At 44.8% G+C, this 23,920-nt stretch overlaps 2 protein-coding genes across 3 annotated transcripts in view; both read left to right on the top strand.

The window, feature by feature from the left end:
* Positions 1-13,274, top strand: part of LOC119453418 (uncharacterized) — a 31,940-nt gene extending 18,666 nt beyond the window's left edge. The window contains exon 8 of the mRNA XM_037715446.2: positions 11,577-13,274. Within this exon, the coding sequence (XP_037571374.1) occupies positions 11,577-11,777 (201 nt within the window). The 3' untranslated portion in view covers positions 11,778-13,274. The remainder of the gene's footprint in view (positions 1-11,576) is intronic.
* Positions 13,275-13,621: 347 nt separating this feature from the next.
* Positions 13,622-23,920, top strand: part of LOC119453417 (ADP-ribosylation factor-binding protein GGA1) — a 54,871-nt gene continuing 44,572 nt past the window's right edge. For both annotated transcript variants that reach the window (XM_037715445.2, XM_037715444.2), the window contains exons 1-3: positions 13,622-13,730; positions 18,930-19,090; positions 23,319-23,417. In XM_037715445.2, coding sequence (XP_037571373.1) covers positions 13,697-13,730; positions 18,930-19,090; positions 23,319-23,417 — 294 coding nt within the window. In that variant the 5' untranslated portion in view covers positions 13,622-13,696. The remainder of the gene's footprint in view (positions 13,731-18,929; positions 19,091-23,318; positions 23,418-23,920) is intronic.

Below are 23,920 nucleotides of genomic sequence, written 5' to 3'. Positions count from 1 at the left end.
CGCCGGCACTTTGAGAAACCGAAACTAGCGAAGCCTAGTCGATGTGCTCATGAGAATTCTGTGCATGCATTGACTGTACTTTCGTCTATCTGAAGCAACAGCATGACAATGGTCAAATACGGCTTGCGAATTTGTAGCGGTGCTTTCTGCTCAATTCTATGCCGCTTTTATCATTCGCTGTTCATGGCTGGCTGATCTCGTTAACGCAGGCGGAGCGTCAGTCTGACCACTGATGAAGTGCATAGAAGGAATTCATATTCTTAGCACCGAATGTGTCTACATGAATTGCATGACTAGCACCGGACGCATCGACAGGCGGCAGCATTTCCCCACTGTGATAAGATAGCATGCTTGGCATATGTTCGTAGGTGCTAACACTTCTTGCGCTAGTTTCCCGAAAGTATGTTTGGTACCGTGCCAAGGATGCCATCATTTGCAGACACCAATGCGTCTTGCTCTAGTTACATGGAAGATGTAGCGCGGGCATCCCTGCGCGTGGCCCGTGCAGAGACGTGCACGCTAGTAGAAAAAGGTAGATAGGTGTGCATTCCTAGGGGCTGCGAAAACGGCCCGAAAAATTGGGCAGTTCAGAAAAAATGAATGGTTGCCTTTTACTGCCCCCAAGGGCTCAAATCACCATAGGTATGTCTGAAATGGTTGAACGGCTTTTCCCTCCGCCTCCTGTTACACTGTACTGTGACGAAGCAAATAAAGCAATATCAATATCAAATGGTTCTGAAGGCCTGCTGGTACACATTTTAGGGGTATCGGGGCTCGTACTGTGACAGGCGACGGCGGGTGCATGCATGTATGATTAAAGAATACATACGGTGTCCCGTGACTGTTGCCTGTTTCCACTTTTGGTATGTTTGACTGCAATACATCGCGTATGCTTCACCTGGTAACATTGCTGTATTGCGGCGAAGCTGGCTTTTGGGAACAGGCATTATGCAGCGAGCCGTGCTTTCCGCACCTCTTGCCATCGGTGTGGATTATGGCGCTGACTCCATCGGTGGAGTCAGCGCCATTGCCAACAGCGGCAAATTCTTTCAAGTAAAAACACGGCACCGAACAGCCAGAAACTTTGTAGGGAACATCAAAGCAGCTAGGCCTAGCGTTGCCGCAGTGGTGGTTACGGCTGCCTGTGGATCCACGGGCGAGAGCGCCGTTTCAAGGCGGCGAGATAATCAAAATGGCGGCGGTGGTGGGCTCTATTAATGCGATTTTGAACCAGCAGTGAGGCAAAATGTCTGGAAAATATGACGGCGAAGAGCTTTGGCATCCGAAATTTCAGACGTTCTTATACAGTACATTGACTCTATGGGGCTTGTGGCTGTGCCGTGACGGCAACCGAATTATCGGGCGTCCGGAAAGTCGGTCATTGACTGTACTTGTCTTTCAATGGAACTGAGATCGGGAAGTGAAAATACTTGGTTACATCGCAAATTTTATTAAATCGAGGTTCATTATATCGAGGTTTGACTCTAGTAGATTTCGAATTGTATATCAAATCGAATCAAGGAAAAGAGGCCGAATATTGAATCGAACATCAGAAAGCTATCAGTAACTTGGCTACCCCGAATCAAGATGTACCGTGTGGTCTACTTTTATTGAGGGGAACGCCAAATTAGTGTGCTAGCGTTGATTACAGCTTAGTTCTATATAAAGGTCTGGAGAATATTTCTTTTTATCAATAGAACGTGAATAGAATCAAGTGCTTTTTTTTTTCTATCAGAAGCTGAAGAAGTAGTGAAGTTATGTTGTACTTGTAAAGGCGTTTATTGCACGCAAGCGTTAGGGCTGACCGTCCGATCAGTTCAGGGAACCGTGAGCGCGAGCGGCGTAGTCCAAGCGATGCGCTGGAGAGACTGACCCACTAGACAGCGCTGGTAAAGATGCCCCACTGCATCGTCCCTCTTCTTCACTACATACTGAATGTCTTATGAAACTTTCTATTTAATAGTGGACCTCTATTTTATGGCAATCTTTATTACATAGAAAGTTTTCTTCCGAAATACAGAAAGGTTTTCCTAGCTTTACGGGCGAGTGGGTGTTGCTGGTTATCGTCAGCTCATGAAGGTCAGTCAGTGCAACAGACGAAAGAGCGAACCGTGCATGACGTGACATGATCACCACTTTGCGTGTAGCCATCGTTGGCACTGCATGGGTCAACCACAGTTGTGCCGACAGTACGGAGGAGGTACCTTTTTGTTGTCGTATTCAATGTCGTTGCCAACTGTCAAAGATTCTGAAATTGAGTGGACCAGGGTAAATTCGCCACCGAGCCAGCGCACTACTCACATGACACTTTTGTGCCTGCCATGTAAATTTAGCTGGTAGTTTGAAGCTACAAAAATTTTTAAAAACGACAGACATGCGTCTATTAACAGCGTTGGGAACGAGGGGCTGCCGTAGGGCGTGTCGCAAAGATGGGTGCCGGGAACAATGCTGGTGCCATCCCTTGCTTTTGTTGCCATCCTGTATACTTGCTCCGCACCAAACCGTAACGTTAGTCGCTGATGTCAGACGAAGCCGCACTGATTAGGCCTAATGGCATGTACAGGTTAGATTGATGGCTATTGAAGCAGCATTCGGGTCTGTGGGTTCGTCTCTGCAACTCGTGTTTGGACAGAAAGCTCTGAAATGTGTGAATATGTGTGTAAATGTACATATCCGATGCAATCTGTATACCTTCCAGCTGCTTATCGGCCCAATCTTCGCAAATGCTTTCACACTTTCCAAATTCGCATTGCTGTTGTCGCCGTTCCCTCTGTCCGAGTTGTGTTATCGTTTACTATCAGTCCTGCTGATGGACCAACCTTGTACTACTGACTGAGACCGCGTACCATGAAAAGGCTGCACGTGTTGAGGTACCGTCTATTCAAAAAATCGAACAGTAGAAATTCTGTTTGCGAAACTAATTCAAACGTTCACTGTTCGGTTTGGTCATATTTGAGTACAGTAGGACCCCGCTGTTACGTTTTTCACGGGACCGTAAAAAAAAACGTAAGAGCCGGGAAACGCAAGAGCCAGGAAACAGGAAAAATTGAGAAATGGGAGTAGTGTTGAACTGCACACAATATTATTTTAATTCTTACGTGTGACAAAAAGTAGTTTCGCCCGACAGCCGAAGTATCGATTGCGATGAGCTATACAAAGTAAGAATAGTAGTTTTATCGTCTGTATAAACTTGTAAACATTCGGTTATTAACTACTTAACAAACATGGTGTCAGCGCCCACAGGCAAACATGAACACATCACACTCGATGAGCACGGACACGCGCAGTTAAGCGCCGCTGCAGAAGCGAGCGAAGTGACCTTCGTGCCGTTGTCTATCGCTTCAACCCAAACTGAGCGCCGAGAACACGCAGCACGCACAAAGCCACGATCCGCCGACGCACCTACACTGCGTAGAATCTGCCCCCACGCAGATCGCTTTCAAGATACGGCCCGCGGGACCGCGCGCGCTCCGCCGCGCAGTATGATGCCAGAGCACAACGCTGCCCGCTACCCCCCCCCCCCCCCCCCCCCTCGCTCCCTCGCTGGTGCCTCGAGCGCAACGGAAGGAGGCGCCCTTCCTCCCTGCTTTTCTTTCGCGCGCGAGACGCGGTCGTCGGCTCCCCTCCCACGCTTTCACTCGCACATTCAGCATACGGCCGCGCGGCTTCCCTCGCACGCTTTCACTCGCACACACAGCATACGGCGCGGCGAGCCGACGACTGCGTCTCGCGAAAGCATACGGCGCGCGGCGACGGCGTTATCGCCCTTGGACTTTATACGGAACATCTATGAGCCAAAATCAATTTTAGGGCCGCAACGCGTCATAGACATCATCTTTAGATAGCAAAAGCGGATATCAAAGGCCATACTTTTGCTGGCGGAAACCGAAAATACATAATAAATGTCGCCCCCAGCACTTTGGGCGGCCAATGCCATCGTCAAGCAACCAAGCCAAGCGACATGAAAAGTCAAAATGGCCGCTCGGGCCAGCGCGGTGTGGCAGTTAGCAACGTATGATGCGGGAACGGTCCCACAGTTGCGACGTAACAGCGGGGTTACCAATGCATTGGGTTCTATAGGAGCTGTGCCGGGACCAGCCGAAAACGACGTAACAGCCGGGAAAACGCAGCACCCGGGAACGTAACAGCGGGGTTCTACTGTATTCACCCACCCTCTGAAAATAGTAATACAGTTAAATTTGGATTTAACAAAGCCAATGGTACTTCAGAAATATTTCATTAAGCTGAGCACCTATCATCGTCTCTTCTTTTTCATCTTTGCCTATTTGTTGCCCTGACAGATCATGAACTTCTTTAAATTGCAAAACAATCACTCATGTGAGTAACATTATATTTATTAAAGAGAATAAAGAAAGAGAAAGAAATAAAAGGAATGCTTTCCTGCACACACTTGTAATCAGCGACCTCGTTGAGCATATCATGTGCTCTTTGATGGGAGTGGCAAACCGTGAAACGGGTAAACCATGTCCTTTATCTGAGCTGAAACTCTCGATACTCATATTTCCCTTCAAAGCTTCGTTAAATTGGATGAGATGTTTGCGTTCACTCCATTGCTTCAAGGTTTTCAATGCATTAGGCCAGGGGTTCTCAAGCATGTTCATTCCAGGGAACACTGCTAAGCTCCATGAAGCGCCAAGGACCCCCCCCGAATTGACCGAATTAAAATGTCCTTAATAAACTAATGTCGAATTATCCAGAGTATGAAGAAAATAAATTAATGCTTACTACGTCAACACGCTTTTATTTACTGAGTGCATCAGCAAATCTTGTTTCTATTTGGCACAAAAGCAGTGAGGAAGCTGAAATTCTTGTCATCTCATGACTGATTAAGGGGGGGGGGGGGGGGGGGCTAGCTACGGCGAAGGCATCGATCCTTTGCAGCGCGGCTGCGGCGCGAGTCTTCATCTGCAGACACGCTTTTCACTACCACGCGCACATCCGGTTATTTTTTCGCTAGGGAGCTGGTCGCCAACAAATCGTCCGTCCATCGTGATGTAGCCAGTGCTCTTAATCTTTGAAATTTTTGCACCGAGTCAAAGCGCACCTACTGCTTGCCGCAACCGCTGCTGACGAAACCACGGCCGTTATCCACACGATCATGACGGCGACCTTGCGGTTCAGAAGGCAGGCGGCCGACGCCCGCACCAAGTCAAAACGAAACTACCATTTGCGGCAACAAGTATGGACGAATCTGCAGTCGCTATCGACGCGATCATGGATGGCGACTACGCAGTTATGAAGGCATGCAGCCGACGCACGCACAGAGTCAAAACGGAAACTACTGTTTGCTGCAACCGGCTGCGGATGAAAGTGTGGTGGCTATGACGCGATCACAGATGGCGACTACGCACTTATGGAAGCACGCGGCTAGCCGCCAACGCGGTGTTACGCGCGGCGATTAACGCAACAATAAGGGCTTTGAGGGCACAAATAAGCACAAAGCATTCTGGCATTGCTGTCAGTCACGTATCGCGTACGATTGCCGCTGAGGACCATGGCGATGCGGACTGCACCGTTTCGTTTTTGGACGCTAGCGCCGTTTTTGCTCTTTCGCAGCACTCATTTGTGGTGCTCCGCGCATTTATTTTTTATTCCTCCGACATATACGTCAGTGCGCACGCTATCGGCACCTACCTTATATACAAACGGGAGAAATGCGCATGTTGGTAAGTTACGGCCTCCGAGATTCAAGTGCGAAAGCTTAGGCGCGCTGCCTGTTTTCGAAGGTTGGATGACTACAAGGCACTTGCGGATTTGTTGTGCAGTTCATGCACTGCCGTTACGCGCTGTGATGTGGTTTTTGACTCTCGGGCACGGGTAATGGAAGTTGTGTGGATCGAGCACGCCTCTTGTTCGCCGTTTTAGCCACTTAATTGGCGAGCGTGGGACCACGAAAAATTTATCAGTGGCTCGCGGAACCCCGAGCAGGGGCCTGCGGAACCCCAGGGTTCCGCGGAACCCATTTTGAGAACCCATGCATTAGGCTATAAGAATGTGTGTTGGAAAATCGAAAGCACTTTAACTTCAAAATTTTGTCAAGTCATGTTTCGTTAAAATGACACTTGACTGCATCAGGAGAACTGCATAGTGAACTTGCTGCGACTGCGTCATGGGGCAAGAAAGACAAAATTAGAATTAAGCACAGTGGAGCATCTGCTAGTTTTTGTTGATGAAGCTTGGAGCTGTAATGGTGCTTGTAGCTCGAAACAATCACTTGGCCTGTGTGCTATGTGGACATACCTTGTGCATACTTATAATACTTGCTGCAAGAACTGCAAGCCACGCATCTCTTTTGTCATGCAGAGAGATGGCATACATAAGTCAAGCAACAGGCTTGGACAGTTATAATGTTGGCAGGTACAAAATAGCAGGTACACTTGCAGATATGAACTATCAGAATGAATGTAGCACATAACTAGTAATAAAGCAAAATATTGAGGCTTATAAAAAAAAAAGGCAGCTACAATCACAGATAAAAAATAACACAATAACACTTTCCTGTGCAGCCATCGTCTGTGAGGATGCAGGCAGAACTTTGAGCTTTTGAACAATACCAAGTTGGTTGCGCTCAGCGGCGGGAAAGACAAGCGATAGCTCCGTGAACTCTGGTGTTTCTGCACAATTTTGGGCTCCTTTCTCGCTGTCTGCGCTGACAAAATATTTTATTTCGAAGTCTTAGGGTGCGTTTTTGGGCAAATAGTTTTGATACAGTGCAGATTAGGCATTAAAGATGCCGAAACATGTAGTTTCCAAAAATCTATTTCTATCGCAATTTTTGGTTTTTAAGACCTGTGTCCCCTCTTAGCCATGTTGTAAGTTTGGAGTCATTGTTTTTAATTATTGTAGCCCTTCCTTTTATCATTCACAATGGCTGCGATCCTTGCCTTTGCTTCACGCTGCACGGCTGCGATTGTGTGTCATAACTACGAAGCAGTGCATGTGCATGAGCCATAAAAAAAAAAGAGAAGGAAATAGAGGCTAAAGATACAAAGTGAACCACTGCACTGATTGCCTGCATCGTGTGGTGTGTGCTTCAAAGCTGTCTATCTTCCCGCGCCTCATTGAGACGTGGCTGGCATCGCGGTTTATTCCGTTCGTTGTAACCAAAAGAGCAGGTTACCGGGTCATTATAAGTGGACGGCTCTCATAGATTCCTTGCAACATGTTTCGGAGCATTGATAAACTATTCGTAGTAGCTGAAAGTTAGCTTAGCTTTAGGTGTGATCTTTAAAGGTGGGCTCAATTGTGTGTTTTTAGATATACAAGTTTAGGTCTCCAGTGCTATGTTGTTAAAAGTGCATTGTCTCTGTGCACATGCGTGGCAGGTGGGTGGCGGGTGGGCACTGTCGGGATAATTTGGTCACATCTTGGCAACCTTTCTTGTCTGTACTTTAGGCTGGCTGCTTTTTTTGGCTACCTTGAGGGATTTTGTGGTTTGTACTTCTTAAGTTACAGATGCAACTTTGGCAGAGGCAGGAAGAATGTTGCTAAACTGAAACCTAACAAATATTTGTAACAGCAGTTTATCCTGAGTGGCTAGCAGTGGTGTGTATATTTGTTGGGATTGTTGCTGAACTGCATTCCGCAAGCAGTGTTGCTGTGATTATGAATACGATGCCAACAATGTTAATGGTTTCAAGGCTGCTGTTTCTGATTATTTTGTGTAAGGTTGTTTCGTTTGTTAGTAACCTGTATTATGTACGCTCTGCTGTTTTAAAAATATATATATTTGTGTACTTTGTAACCTCCACTCCTCTCTGTAATGCACCGAGCTTGAGAGTAAATAACTGAAACGAAATTCAATTCAATTTCGCGAGCCAAATCCTGTTGGCACAGGATTTTAAATTTATAGGACGCTGTTACTTGGCGCCTTTAACATCTGTGATTATTAGAAGTAGCATGCAGTCGTTAATCTAAGCCATCTTTCATTACTCGTACAGGATAGTATCATTATACAGTTAAACCTCAATATAACAAACTTCAATATAGAAACTTGGAGGTTAACAAAGAAGCTTGAGAACAAGTTAACGTTAAGAGACGGGAAGAGAGTGGTGTGGATCAGAGAGGAAATAGGCGTTGGCCGATATTCTAATTGACATTAAGAGAAAAAAAAATGGAGTTGGGCAGGCCATGTGTTGCATAGGATGGATAACCGGTGTACCATTACAGTTACAAGAAGAGAAGTGTAGTTGAGTACGGCAGAAAACTAGGTGGGGTGATGAAGTTAGGAAATTTGCAGGCGCAAGTTAGAATCAGCTAGCGCAAGACAGGCGTAATTGGAGATCGCAGGGAGAGGGCTTCGTCTTGCAGTGAACATAAATATGATGATGATGACAGATTTAACGAAATGCTCGATATCCATCGAACCAACTTGGGGGGTCACTTGAGTACGTGGCAATGGGTACATGTGGGCTGCTTTTCAAGAAACCTCGTTCACACCGACATGGATCACTGTAGTATTGCTGGAGTATCACACATCACTGTAGACTGGGTATGTATCGCTCTTCAATGAACCTCTCGCCAATTTCCACTGGGTGTGCGGCAAGCGAAGGAACATTTATCAGCATTTGCACACGCCGGCAGGGCACACTTCTCGTCTCGGAGGCCACATGTGGTATTCTCGGCAGCCCCACTAGATGGTGCTGGGTGTCCAGAAAGAAGTGCGAGAGAGGAGTCCCGCTGCTGTACACGCCTCATACATGACTCGTTTCGATGGAGGCAATATGTTGTGTCGCTCTATTCAATCAATGCTAAACGCATTGCCGTTGACAGTCATCGCAAGTTGGGTTGTACTGAATTCAAGTTTGCTTTTTCAGATTGCCTGATAATTTGGAAATAATGCGGCCCCTTCTGTGGAAAAAAAAAAATCCATTGGCGACTGTACTTATTTGCATGAAAGATCAAATTTCAATATAACCAAGCAAATTGCCAATTTTTCCAACTTCGTTATATTGAGGTATAACTATTTCTGTCGCGTAGTGTTGATAGTGGCTTTTTAAACTTGAATATAACATGAATAGGCATTTTTTCCCCTAAATTTGCTATTGCTATTGTATATTTGGCCCTGCAATTAACTCATACTGTATTTGGCATCTTCTTCAGTGGCCTTGCGTGTTCTTCCTCTCTCAAATTTAGTACATACCTGCAATTCATTTGGATACTATCAGGTTGGGTCAAAAAAATTCAATTGAGCCCATGAATAGGACATCATTTACAGGTGCTGTACGTACATCTCATTCCCCAAGTACTTTAAGTGGGGCAAACGTTTGGTTGTGCTAACAGTAGTTTTGTGTTTTCAGCTAATTGCGATTGTTAGCTGAGACTATAATGGTCTGTAGAAGGGGGGGGGGGGTTACACGTTGGCATTATGCCATGAATTCGTCTTGTGGTTGAGGAGTCTCACGATTTGTATGTAGCAGCTGTCATAAATGTAAGCATAAGTGTAGTCTGCTAAAATATACTATAGTTGAAATAGGAGGAGGAGAGGTGTTAGTTGCCAGGTCCGGAGACGGGTGCATTTTTCTATTGTTGTATCCAGATAATGCTGTTGCCCAGCCGGCATGTTTTTGCAGATAGAGTAGTGGCTATGTGCAACTGTGTTTATTTGGAAGGGCTAACAGCTGGAATGTGTACAAACTGCACAAATATATCTGGCAGATGCTCAAAACTTGTTAATGCATTCCAATACTGTCGGTTTGGCTCGTTCGGTTATGATGGCTAGAAGGGGAGGTAAGACCATTGTGGCAGGCAGTAATTCATGACGACGATAGGTGGCGCTAGCGCTGCTTCTTAGATGCCTGTTTTCGGGTGGCTGTGGCGACCTGGAGTCTCCTGTTTTCTCGTTGTCTTCCGTCATGTCACATTGTTTAGGACAACTTCGATGCACGCTCAAAATAAAAGTGATAAGACATAGGCTTGGCATATTTGGTTGCAGCAAACATAGCACAGATTAACTAACATACTTTTAAGGTTACATGTGCTGACGAGGCTACATTTTCCTGTGAAAGTAAAAAACAAGGCGAAGAAAGGTAGAAGAGAAAGAATGCACTACTTGAAGCTTCGCTGTGTTCCATAATATGCTCCGATGTGCTGCTTTGTTTCCTTATTGTGTTTTCACATTTCATGTTTCCTGAGCGTTATAACAGACCTATAAGACTGAGTTTTAACAGCAGAGCTGTTAAAGCCGGCCGTTAGTCCGTTAGTCATCCACAAAAAAATGTGGGCCGATCCTGGTGGTAGTGCACAAAGGGCCCAAGCGCCATGGCACATACCCCTGTGAACTAACGAAGCTGAGCCTAGGCTAAGTCTAGCTAAGCATGGTTGGGACTACTTAAGCTTAGTCATCGATAGCCAATCAATAGCTAATCGATCAATAATCAATAAATTCCTGAAAATGCTGGGGATGACTTGGTAGTGCTTAGCCTAGCCTAAATACATAGCCAATACCTTGCGATAGCCAATCAATAGCTAATTGGTAATCGATTAATAATCAATATATTCTGGGAAATGCAGGGGATGACTTGGTAGTGCTTCGCTTAGCCCAAATACGTAGCCAATACCTTGCAGTAGCCAATCGATAGCTAATTGATAATCGATCAATAATAAATTCCAGAAAATGTTGGGGATGACTTGGTAGTGCTTAGCCTAACCCAAATACGTGGCCTTGCGATAGCTAATCAAAAGCTAATCGATAGTCGATCAGTAACCAATAAATTCTTGAAAATGCTGGAGATAACGTGGTAGTGCTTAGCCTAGCCCAAAAGCCAGGACTAGGTAGGTGCCCATCAGCTCTGCTGTCTCTTTAGCATTGCGCCTCCAGTGCAAGCTATGGTAATTAAAAAAAAATTCATCATGTTGTGTTTTTGTAACTTTTCCTGGCTACAAGAATAATAAAGTTTATGCACCCTGTGACCAACCAGTGTTCTTTGATGTGTACAAGCCATATAGAATTGGACAGGGCTTTCGATAGATCATCAGTCCTGCATGAACTGCATTTTGAACAGACGTTCATCGTTGCACCCGTGTTGTGAAGGGAGCAGTCAGGTTATGGAAGAGCAAATTATTTGATAAATATGCTTATGGGTTAGTACGGCAGTACAAAGAGGATGAAATGAATAGCTCTGCGTAAAATGAGAGCGAATTGACTGTACATTGTAGAGATATGTATTATTCACATCTGGTGGTTAAGCACTGCTCCTTAATGGTATAGCCAAGCGTCTCACAAACACCATAAGCGGAATGGCGACGAGCGCTGTTCTTTGCAGTGTGCGAGTAGAGTGCTCCAAGTATCGCCGCTGCTGACATGATCTGCTGCTGTGCTCCGCAGCTGCCAATGCTCCCACCTTCCCTTTCTTGTCACCATAAAGTGTTATTTGTTTTCCGTTGGTATCGGCAAAAAAGAACACAGAAAAACTGCTGTCATGGTTTTACCTCCCACCTTGAAGCGTATAACGTGGACGTTGTCATCTCTTCTTTTTTTTTTTTTTTCGAAATTAAATGTGCACTTTCTCCAAGTCTCAAAAGAGTTCTTTTTGTATCACTCGTTGACTTCGCAGGCGGCGCCACCGTCGTCAGTGGCATCGCCCGAATCGGCAGCGGCGCCTAACGGCGGCCGCTACAACCTCCGGTCGCGGCGGTCGCTCAATTCGTCCAGCGACCCACTGTCACCGCCACCGAGTCTACAACAACGACGGGACCTGGCTCTCCCCCGCCGGACCATCGAACGGGCCGCCATCCTTTCGTCGGACGAGGACTGAATGGACGAGTTGCTGCGTCTTTGTGCTTTAAGTTGGCTTCTCTGCCGTGCAGCAGCGGTGTACGGACAAGCATTGTCGAGCTCTCCAAAGCGAGGGCTCCTCTGCTCACCCTGCGTGTTCATTATTGTGTTTCGCGTTCTGCCTGCAGAGAAGCTGGCCTAAGGAACACGCTGCTCGCCCGTGACTAGGGTGTGTGTGTGCTCGGTTCGGGAAAGCGCCCTGCGTACACAGTGGTTCGAATTCTTCCATACAACGAGCATTTCACTCGGACCTCAGCGCAGGAATTTATTTGTTGTTTTTATAAATATTGTGACAAGGGGTTTGCTCACTTGGACCAAGTTGAGTTAATGTACCGTCTGGCCGCACGTATGTCAGACTAAATCGGTACCGAAGAAACGGTCGGAGGTTGGCAGGAAGCCTACAACGACACTAAATTTTAATGTAAGGAACCCTGCATAACTATTGGTACAATAGCAAACCTTCAGGTATAGGTTTGTATCCAAATCATGTTATAGAACTGAATGCGGACATGGAACTTAAATGACGGTCTGAGTACTGACTTAGTAGAACGAACTTAAGGACTTATTGGCACAACCTATCTTGCGTGACAAAACAAAATGAAGACCAATAATCAGTTCCAGAAAATTACTGTAACATTATGTGCAACGTGTCTATGACGCGACGAATGCCGCACGCATTTGCATAAAGTATTTGTCACGTGTATCCTTTACTGCGGTGAAGCCGAATCGGGTTTGAACAAGCTTTGAAGCAATGCAGGAGTGAGTTGCGGTGAAGCCGCACTATAAGGTAAACATGATCTCGTACGATGTTTGCTCTGATTTGCAACTTGGCACACGCCGAGTTTCTGGTGCGGGTAATGCGCGCGAAAATAGAACATGACCTCGCGTTTACCGTGATCTTGCACGCAGAGAGTGCGGACCTTTGAAAGAATGCACGTTAGCTTGGGCCGAAGCTCCTTGCAGGGAGCTAGCTGCTGCTGTTGTCATAACGGGCACCTAAGTCTTCCGTGCGTAAAGAACAAACAAGTCATTTTTCATTTTTTTTTTTTTGTCTTTTCAAGCAAGATCTTGACGCTGCCCCATAGCTGCGCCTTTCATCATGTGTGAGGAGTTTCCTTTGCGGCCGTGCGAAACTTTGTGTGACTTGCATACGTGATTTTTTTTTTATTGCATTCCTGTTTTACTTCGTGACGACTTTTTTTTTTTTTTTTTTTTTTTTTTTTTTTGAACGTAGGTGCAGCTTAGCTTTCCGCATTCTCGTCGTAGAGAACGCAAAAGCGGGGAAAGAAAATTGTGGAAGTGCCATTTGTTTGTTTCGCCCATACGCCACTTTGGTTTTGTGATGTGCCTATAATCGTAATTTTCTTAATTTTTGAACAACCACATTTTGCAACCATCGAGCGCGTTCTTTTGAGTTCTCCGCTGCACCAGAGGCGGACTTTGTTGTGCGAAATAAAGTGATATATTATTTTTCCCATTTCTGTCTGCGAAGTGTACCGTGTTTTTTGTCATGACGCTAAGGTCCAACTGTTTACTCCGTATATACGCCAGGTTAAAGTATGTGTTTGACGGTTTATTTCGACTCAATTTTAGAAACCGTGTCCGAGTAGAGTCCGTTTAACTTACGTGATTTATCGTACTGGAAGAATACACGTACGCGTAAGATGCTACCACTGTCAACATGGTAAGGAACACGCCAAACTACCCGAAACGAGTGGAAGAGAAACCTGTCACTTCGTGCTACTACATCACTTCGTTGTAACAGAAATGTGACTTTTAAGTGCGCTCGAGTACCTTGTTTCTTGCGCAACCCGCGGAACGCGCAAGCAGCCGGCGACTCGCTAACGTAAAGCTGGCAAGCCAAGCCAATCCGACGCGATCCAATCCGTCTGTCTCAAGATGGACGACGACAGCTCGCTTGACACTCTGTTGGGTGAGTTCTATCGCCGTTGCTGGTAATTGTAGTGCAATTTCGCATCGAAAACAGCGTTGCAAATAGCGAATCAGCCGGGTCCGATTAGTGGCATAGGGTCAGCGCACCCGTCCGCTGCCAACCGGCGGGCCGCGTCAGTGTCTGCCGTGAGCGTTGGAATACTGGCCGTTTTCGAAGACTGCTCAGCTGTGAATTTGGAATGCTCGGAATCTCGGCGCCGCACTCTATCGAGAATCTGTTGTTCTGTCGGTATCGGGACATGTTTGACCCCGGCGGGCCTGCCGAGAGAGTTCCAGGCGCGAACGCAATGGTGCCGGGCCGGTCGCAGAACCCGACTTCGCTCCTGCGCTAGTGACGATCTCGCGCTGTTCGGAACCAGCAGGCTCTCGCCGCCGGTGCTCGACCACCGGTGATTCTTAGCATCTGCGTAAGCAACACAGCTGCTGGTAATCTCGGCGCTCTAAGCGCTCAGAGGTCATCGGCTCTGTAGCCTTGCACCGGCGATCAGTTTCGATATCAAATGAAGCGAAAGCACCGTTCTCGATTGTGGTTATTTGGCCGCCGCGTCGGTGTTTGCTTAACTATGCGCACCTCGGATATCGTTTCCGTGAACATTTCGCTGCGCACAGGTTTGTTCTATGTTTCCCCGTCTTCGTTTTCCCCAACTGCAATGTGTTATAAGCGCATTAGCCTCTGTAGATGTGCCCGTACTGGAGCGATTGCGAGTCGAAACGTTTGTTGATACGAGCTCTGTTACAATAGATGCAGGCGTCTGACAGCGCTGTAATGTGGCTTTCTTGCGGCGATAAGGGGGAAAAAAAAGAACGCTGGCTATATTCAAAGAAAATAATGCTTTGCTTTGTGTTGCACATGATTCTGAGATTATATCAATCGTAGGTACTGGTTTGTCGGATTTTAAAGTGGTCCTTGGAAAATCGAAAGTTTTGTTCCGAGACCAGTAGGGAAGGGCATTGCAATTATACAAAGAAATTTGTTGCTGACAAAAATGAAAAAAAAAAAAAAAAGAGGAAGAAAGGTTGCTGAAGTGTGTTGCTGGCAAGGAATTAAGATGTTGCTGACAATGTTTTACGTGCATCTTTTTTGTTAGTGTTTAGCTGCACACGTGAGCGAAATGGCAGAAAGTAACGAGTGCTTTGCTTCTCTTTCTGTGAATACCTTTGGACTTTGCCTGTTCGCTGCGCAACTATTTCCTGTAGACTCCATGGACATGTCAAAACGGGACGCATGACAGGCGTCACTCTGCTGCGACTGCAAATGGTAGTGGAGTTGCTTTTGCGTGCCGTTTTGCGTGCCGTTACGCGCACATTTGTTCTAAGCTGTTAGCGAAACGATTGGTTTGCATTCGTGTCCCTTTTTTTTTTTTTTTTTTTTTAACGTAAGGCTGTTGTCAGGCTAAACTCTGTAACCAAAACTCTAATGTTACAGCATCATGTTTTTCCTTCCTAAGGACAAGGTAAATTAGAGCAGTGCTTTTTTTACTGTTTCCACTGTAAAACCAGAGTCCCCTTTGCATCTGTTGACATTCATTCTTCAAGTATTTCACAGTAGAGTCATAAATAAGCTGCTGTATGTTTATGTCCGCGTAAACTGTCATTGCATTCAGCAGATTTTGTGACTTTGTTGTCATGGTGGCTTTATTTCTGTACTTCTGTCCCGCTGTGAGTGTTCCCACATTTACTTTTGTCCTGCTCCAATGTTTAATCTAGGCTCTTGCTCGAGATGAGTTCATGCTATCAGATTGCTGTAATGTCACGATTGTTGAAACTCTTAGCGTCGTTGCCCTGTCATTATCACATGTACGTGGTGCAGGTAGTACATTCTGGCAGTGTGGACTGGGTGGTGCTATAAAATACTGATAAGGCAAGGGGCTTTCATGACAAGGATAGGTGCTGTTGCTTCCAACCATATTTCAGAAACACCAAAGAGGTTTATGAATGTGCAGTTTTACTTGTACATGTTCATTTCTTTGTCCAAGTTTTTATGTGTGCTCCTGTCTCACATATGAGAATGAACGCTCTAGCCCAAATCAAGGTCTTGTAGTGCATTCCAGGACTGTTGATCTGACTGACAGTTCATTATAAACCTCCCGTCACACCCTGCATATCGTAGATTGCCAGCAGTGTCATTCAATTCAATTGACTGACCTTTCAGTGTTGTGACGATGACTGCCTAGTTCTGCTTTCTGTTGTGAGCACAAGTTCACCCTGTAAGGCTTTCATTTTTGAAGTTTGTCATTGCCTTCTTATCAGTCAGCCGCCGTCATTTTCACATGACAGTATTTGCCTGTTATTACCCTTTCTTTTTCTGGTGGCGATAAATTTTATCAAATACTAATACTAGGTACAAATCAAAGGCCATCAGTAAAGGTGGTGTTGCAGTCTTGGATGCACTGCGTGCAAATGAGCCTCAGGTTTATATGTCGTCACCACATCTGGACATCATGGGTCATGTGACACTGCAGCCGATGCAGAGGAGGCATGCATTGCGTGTACCAGTTCAGCTCAAGCTCTGCTTGGCAGTGTTAAACCTACCTGATTACAGTGTCCGCCTGTTTTATGTCCACTGCACGACAAAGGCTTCTCTCAGTGATCTCTTTCTACCCCTGTCTTGAGCCAGCTGATTACAAGTAGTGCCTGAAAATTTATCAAAATTGTCGCACCATCTTATTCTCTGCCGTCCTCGGCTGCGCATCTCATTTTTTTGACACCCATTCTATAACTCCAGTTGACCACTGTTTATTTGCTTTTCTTATCTTCCTCTTAATCTCAATGAGAATATCAGCTGCACCCATTTGCTCTGTAATCCGTACTGCTGTCACTCTGGCTCTTTAATTATTACACCTATAATTTTTTTGCTCCAGTTCCCTTGCTCATACATTCCTTAGGTGGAACAGGCACTTATAATGCGAATAATAGCATTCTTGGCAATGTCAGAGCAGCTTTCTCTCCGGCTATCTAGCCATCCCACGAAAAATGTAAGCTGATCCAGAAGATAGTGCAGTCTAAAGATGTCGGCTGTTCACATGGGTATGTGCCACTAGGTATGGGTCACTCTTAAATGAACCTCTTTGATGCAAGCTTGGGTCTCTGTCCGTGTGTCACTGGGTATGCGCCGCCAGAAGGCGCAGTGTGTCCAGGCGGAAGCGCGAGAGAGGAACCTGGCTGTACTATACGCTGCTTACATGACACGTTTAGGCCATTTGCATACGTGTACAGACATCGTGGATGAGTCCTGCCTGAAATTTTTGTGAAATGTTTCTAGTAATGTTGCTTCACTGTAACTTGTTAATACGGGAAATTTTTAAAATGGGAAGTTTTGTCTTCATTTACACTTCTTGTGATCAACCTTTTTTTTTTGTTTCTTTTTTAAACGAGGACTAATGAAGATAGAGTTTTCGAAGAATACGTTATCAATCTTAGCTCATTTAGTGTTTTTCTTTAAGTCTTACAGAGGACAAAATTTGCGTGATAAGAAATGGGCCGACTGTGTTCGTTTGTCTATCCGCAACAGTCATCGTCTGCGACATTGCTGAGGCTTGTGTCATCAGAGCTACGCTTCCTGGAGTATGGGGCGGGGTCCCTGGATTATGATAATTAATTGTATTGTGCAAAGGAAAGAAGGGGCTCTGGCACAGTAGGTTTGAGTTAGAGAGGGGCAGCCCAGGAGTGGATGGGAGCTTTTCCAAAATTTCCTGGCAGAGGACTGTGCATTCGCAGTAGCCTGAAAATAAGGGGCAGTTATGAGCTAAAAAATAAGTTAAATGTGTCTCTCCGGAGCACTTTCTTAACCCTTAAGAGATTGTTGGCTGTGTTTAAGAGAATCAAAGTCTCTCTTCATTATTTGGGATTATTTGTTTTGTGTTAGATGAAATGCAGCAGTGTTTGTTTACGTTCCTTCTACGGATGGCTTTGTAGTACTGCACGCTAATGCTTGCCCGTAAGTTTTAAGTGAGGTTACATGAGTTACTCAGCCTTGGGCTGATGATTTTAGAGCAGCTGGTAACAGCAGTACAGTCACTGACTGTTGCAGATTGAATTAAAAACATTTTTCTTTCAGTCAGGTGTGCAGAGTAAAATAGTTAAACTATAAAATGAAGAATAAAATTACTCTTGCTGGTGAATACTCTTAGAACATTCATGCTTTTTCTCTAGTGCTTCTGTCATAGAGCAGTGATAGCTGTTCTCTTAGGCAGTTCTCTTCTTTTGGAATTTTGTGCTTTGCTATCTTGCTGGTAACGATGGTAACACTCTGAGGTAGTAATGATGCCAGTTTTGGAAGCTATTGCAGTTGCTGGCATTGATACCATTGAGGCATACACAGTGCACAAGCACCTGCATCTGCAGCCCTGCTCTTGCAACTACAGCTGCTTAGAGCCTGCTATGCCAGGTTGCAGATGTTAGCTATCGTTACAAAATGTTGGCTGAAGCGAATGGCAGCTCTTCAGTAGTTTTTTTGCATTGGGTATTTGGGAAGTCAGCCAAACGTTTGTGCTTGTTCAGTGTATTGGAGAAATCGGCTTAACTGAGTTTGTCTCAACAATAGTGTACTGTAATACCTACAGTACTGGTCCAGCAGCTGGTCCTTTAAAATAACAAAATAGGTGCTCAAGAGAAGGGAAAGGCTGTTGAAGCATTTGGTAGAGCTATGAGATGAAATTCACTGGCTCAGGTTCAAGTAGGCAGATCAAGTTGGGCAGACTACGGATTGCTGGTAGAAGTTTTCATCCTGCAATGAAATATAGTGATGATGATGATCTACTTGTCTACAAGGCAGATTTCAAATACATAAGTGTACCAAATAAGTTTAAAGAGTGAACTATTTTAAGTGACATCAAACCCTGCTAAACAAACCTGGTCCGAATGGGGGAGAGCAAAAGCACTATAGGATCAAAGGGTGTAGAAGCATTTACAAGGGAGTACGTTGTGAAGGGAACACAGAGTTAAATGACACCCCAGAAAAGTGCCTGAAAATTTGCCAGTACAAGACGGAGTCATCGGACACGACAGGAGAGACTGGAGATGTTAGGAAAGGTGTTTGTCCTGCAGTAGATGTACACAGGTTGATGATGATGTTGGGCAAAAGCTTTGTTGGAACAAAAGGTGTTGGAGCACTCACAAAGGTGTAGTGTGTGAAGTGAGTGTGGAGTAACAATGACACCCCTGCTTAATATGTGCACAGCGCGGGCGACGAATCCACTATGCCGGGAGCTGGACATGGAGGCTGTGCAGCAGCTGTGCGAGCGCATCCTGCTCGAGCGAGACGGCTCCCATCAGGCATTGCGTTTTCTCGCCCACAAGATCCAGTCGCCACAGGAGAGGGAGGCCCTGCAGGCACTGCTGGTGCGCTCTTCCTTCGGCCATTCTTTTTCATCTGCCTCTAACCTGTGTCTTTACTTTGGTTGATGAAAACCTGCCAGCCAATTTCGTTTGTTTTGGTCATCGTGGCTCAAGAATTTCTCACCATTAGATTATGCCGGAATTTTCTGCTGGGGGGGGGGTATTTTGTAAGTGTCCAGCCAGTGGACACGTCTGTTTCGTCTGCCGCTGAAGTGCTGATTGGCTGGGGGCACCTTTTTCTTCTCACGCGTACCCCAGCCCAACCAATCAGAATTTCAGCAGCAGACAAAATGGACATGTTCACTCGGTGGACACTTACAGAATTCCCCCCCAGGTCGCACAACATTTTTTTTTTTAGTTCACGTGGCTATTGCTAGCATCAAACAGCACATGGCATCAGCCGTTAAACATGCTGACCATATGACGAATGTTAGGTTGTCCAAATGCTTTTCAAGGATCATTTCTTCCAGTTGTAATTGAAGAGTCAAACAAATGACGGTATTCTGTAGATTGGTTGAGAGTCACGTTCAGTCACGAGATCTTTACCGTTCTTCAGGGTGAATGCACCCAAAGCAGTGAAGTGTGCACAAAAATAATGCCTTTATGAGTGTTGTGAAGGTGAGCACAAAATAATAAGATCATTTGAAAAATATGTGAAACTATGGCACAACAGTGCAAAGCTTGGAAAAAAACAATGATAGCGAGTTATGAAAAATATCAAGATCATGAAAATAAGCGTTATAAGGACTGTATTCTTTGGATGGCGGAGTGTTGGTGATGACGGGCAGGAACGTGGAAAGGTGTATATTCCCTGGTGATCTTGCGTGTAATACGAAACATGATACAACGGAGGAGTTCGGGGCAGTTGAGGATACCGTCAAGGAGTTTAAAAAGAAACTAGGTAGCGTGATTACGTTGGTAGCGAAGTAAGGGCAATGACAATAATTCAACAGTGCTAGAGCAAAGTGCAGTGTCCGTGTTAGCAAAGCGGTAAGGATATATCCTTAGAAACCTTTTCTGGACTCAATCTATATTGTCACTGTTGGATCTATAAATGCCATTCCAGACGACCGACGCATATTCGAATCGAGGAAGGCATGGTTGTGCACACTTTGTGGAATGGTGTAAGAGAATTGAATTCTCTTGATAGTCTGCAAACACAGCCAAGAGAGTGCATACCCCGCATTGCAACGCATTAAGTGTGAGCTGAAAAGTGTAAGGCTGTATCAGAAAATACATCGACATCATTAATCTTACAGATCTCAGAAAATGGTACAGAATCTACAAAATAAGAAATAAATTCTTGCTGTTTTGCGTGTGAAAATCATGATTTTGGTCTTAGCAGCATTCAAGGTGAGGTCTTTGCACAATTTAGAAAAAGAAAGAAGGTCAGACTGCAGGATGCGACAGTCATCAACAGTATGAATTTCTTTAACAATCCTGATGTCGTCGGCATATAGAAATAATGAAGAATTCCAAGTAGTGGAAGAATGTCATTAACCCTTTAACCACCAATTTAACTTCCGAAAAACTGCACCAAGATCGCCAATGTTTTTTAAGTAGTCATAATTTTTTCCATGCAATTCTGATTCTGAATATATATGTTACATCACTGATGTCTGTTTAGAATTAGCACAGAAATTAGCAAAATTAGAAAAGTACGCTACCACATAATGGTTCGTCTTCGTGATGATTAGGTCAATGATGTCCCAGTCAAAAAATACATGAAACCAGCCGAGAATGTCATTCTCATCAGTGGGCTGCTGCAAGATTCCAGGCACTGAAGAGAAGGGAAACTGCAGAGGCGCAGGTGGCGGGTTATCGGTGCTCACGCGCTGCCACACACGTGCACTGCTCAGTGCATCGTCGTCGTCATCGCCGTTGCTCTCGTCATCATCTGAAGCAATATCCAGGGTAAAGACAACGTCCGAGGCGCTGTCGGACACAAATTCCATGTCGTCCCTAATGCTGCTTTCTGTACTGCTACTGCTCCAAGAAGCACCTCTTGGAGAATGGCCGCCACCGGCCGCCATTATGAACTGACTGTTGCCAGGTTTAAAACACGCACGAAAGGCACGGAATGCGTTTTTTCATAGACAACTACCGCCATCTAGGGTTGAAAATTGCAAGCAAAGCAATTGATGACCGTGATACGTCTTTAGCAGGCGGAAGGAGCGGAAAATCGGGCCGGACGAGTGTGACTCATCGTTGGCGATATTGGTACAAACTCGTGCGACGAGTACAGCTCGGGGTTGGCGGCTAAAGGGTTAATCAAAATTAAATAAAGGAGTGATCCTAATACCGATCCTTGAAGGACACCGCTAGTTGCCATGTAAGAAGATGTTTGGCCATTGACGTAATAACATATAATAATACAATTGAATTGAATTTGACTTTATTCCAGTGTAACGTCATTGCACTTAGGAAGGGAGGACAAAAAGGCTGTAACCGTACGATGAGGTCCTCTCCCCTCGGACGACAGTTCTGCACAAGCTGTGGTAGCAAGACAGAAGTGATAATCTAGCACACTTGAACGAAATATATAAAAACACAAGGTATAACAGATAAAACTGCAAGCACGCATACAAAGGTGAAAACATATGTACAATGTGAACAGAAAAAGACAAGAAACACTATATTTATGCATCATTGTAAATATAGATGGGGGCGGAATGAGAAAACACCCGTGTACTTAGATTTAGGTGCACATTAAAGAACCCCAGGCGGTCTAAATTTCCGGAGTCTCCCACTGTGGCGTGCCTCATAATCAGATCGTGGTTTTGGCACTTAAAACCCCATAATTTAATTTTTTAATTGTATATACTATATAAAAAAAGACACTATCACTAGAGTTTGCTCAGTGATGTTTTTCCAGGAAATTTATGTGAGAAACATGAGAAGTAATTGACTTATTTCCCACTCCATTATTTTTTTCAGATTTATGGTTTCTAATTATTTGCTCCGTAGTTTTATAGTTTAAAGAATCTTCTGATCTGGTAATGCAGCGTTTGTGAGCCGTAGTTTGTCCTGGACTTGTTACTCCTGTATGTAAAATGTCGAGTGTGTGCGGTTGCAGTTGCTGAGGGTTTTGTGATGTGAGTAGAAAGGCAGGGTCATTATTAAGTAAATAATGTGCCTCAACAGCTAACATAGGATTTTTAAATTGTGTATGTTTAGTATGCCCAGTTTATTCGAATATTCCTCCGCGCTGGACCTGATATGAAATATTACTAGTGGCTCTAATAGCCTTTTTTTTTTTTTAAACAACTAGTGATTGTAAGTTTGTTTGCATTGTGCTGGCCCAGACTGATAAACAATATTGCAAGTATAATTGGACAAGAGCATAATAAATTAGCTTACAAATTTTTCATTTTGTAGATAATACCAGCTGAACAAGAGACCTACAAGCGAACATGATTAACGGGATGTGTCCATGTCCCTAAAAAACTTGTCATTAAAAGCAACTCCTGAAAGTCGTATTTAATCCGCACATATGAAAGCACTATTGCAAAAAGTGATAATGGGTTCACTCTGTGATTGTTTCTTGGTCTGAATAATAGAAACTTTGTCTTGTGTACATTAAGTTCAATTTTATTCTCTGTCAGCCATTTCGACAGCTCAGTCAACCACATGTTTGCGTCTCTTGCTACAGAGCGTTAATTAGACCCTGAAAATAAAATGTTAGTACCATTTGCGTACATCACCATTGAGGGAGTGTGTGTAATGCTGACTGTGTCGTTGATATACAGGAGATACAACAGTGGCCCCAAAGTTGAACCCTGCGGAACGCCACTGCATACATGTCCATGTAGTAGCTAGTTGAAACACCATTCACACTAGGGCATTGTGTTCTCGATGTTAATTAAGCAGTTCTTGATCAAGTCTAGTGTAGTGCCTCTTATTCTGTAGTACGGTTAGTTAAGTAAAATAATTTAATGATTGACAGAATCAAAAGCCTTAATAATAATCAACCAATGAATCAATTGGGGAGTGCCTGTTATTCTGTAGTAAATTCTGAGTCACTGTAACTTAAGTAAAATAATTTTATAACTGACAGAATTAGAAACCTTAATAATAATCAATCAATCGTGTAGTGCCTCTTATTTTGTAGTACGGTAAGTTAGGTAAATTAATTTTATTACTGACAGAATCAAAAGCCTTAATAATAACAATCAGTCAATGATTGATTGATTGATTGAGACGATGGCTGTTCTGTTGTGGACACGTGCAGGTGCTCGAGGAGTGTGCCAATCGGTGTGGGGCCAAGTTCCAAGATGAGCTGGGAAAGTTTCGCTTCCTCAACGAGCTCATCAAGGTGGTCTCACCCAAGGTAAGCACAGTTCCTATGCCATACTCGCATTCCTTGCCAGTTCTGCAGAAGACGTAGTTTGAGCTATTGGTACACGTGTCAGTGCTGTGGTCCGTACCCGTACTTCTGTGAAACCTGTTATTGTATCATCTCTCGTAGTCATGGCAGTGCTTGGTACTAGTATGTGGTTGTAAGGAAAACGGACTGGAAGACCGGCGGTGAGCCCCCGGTTACAATTACATTGTGCAAATGAAACATTAGCTTACTGTTAGGGCTACGGTTATAAGGGTAAAGTCCAGATACAGTATAGATCACTTATAACGTAACCGCTTATAGTGCAGGACCGGATATAGGGCGGTCTTTTCAGACTCCCGTTAATTTTCCCATAGCACTCTATGTATACACGTATAGCTTATAGTGCAGTTGCGGGAAACGAAATACCGGTTACAGTGCGGCTGCCTGGGAGCACAGAAGTCAGCGGAGACGGCGAACGCTCCCCTCAAACGGGCGCCCCAAGGAGTGTT

The sequence above is a fragment of the Dermacentor silvarum genome, chromosome 5 (genome assembly GCF_013339745.2).
Source record: "Dermacentor silvarum isolate Dsil-2018 chromosome 5, BIME_Dsil_1.4, whole genome shotgun sequence".
Classification (NCBI taxonomy): Eukaryota; Metazoa; Arthropoda; class Arachnida; order Ixodida; family Ixodidae; genus Dermacentor; species Dermacentor silvarum.
This window is presented reverse-complemented; position numbering and strand designations above follow the sequence as displayed.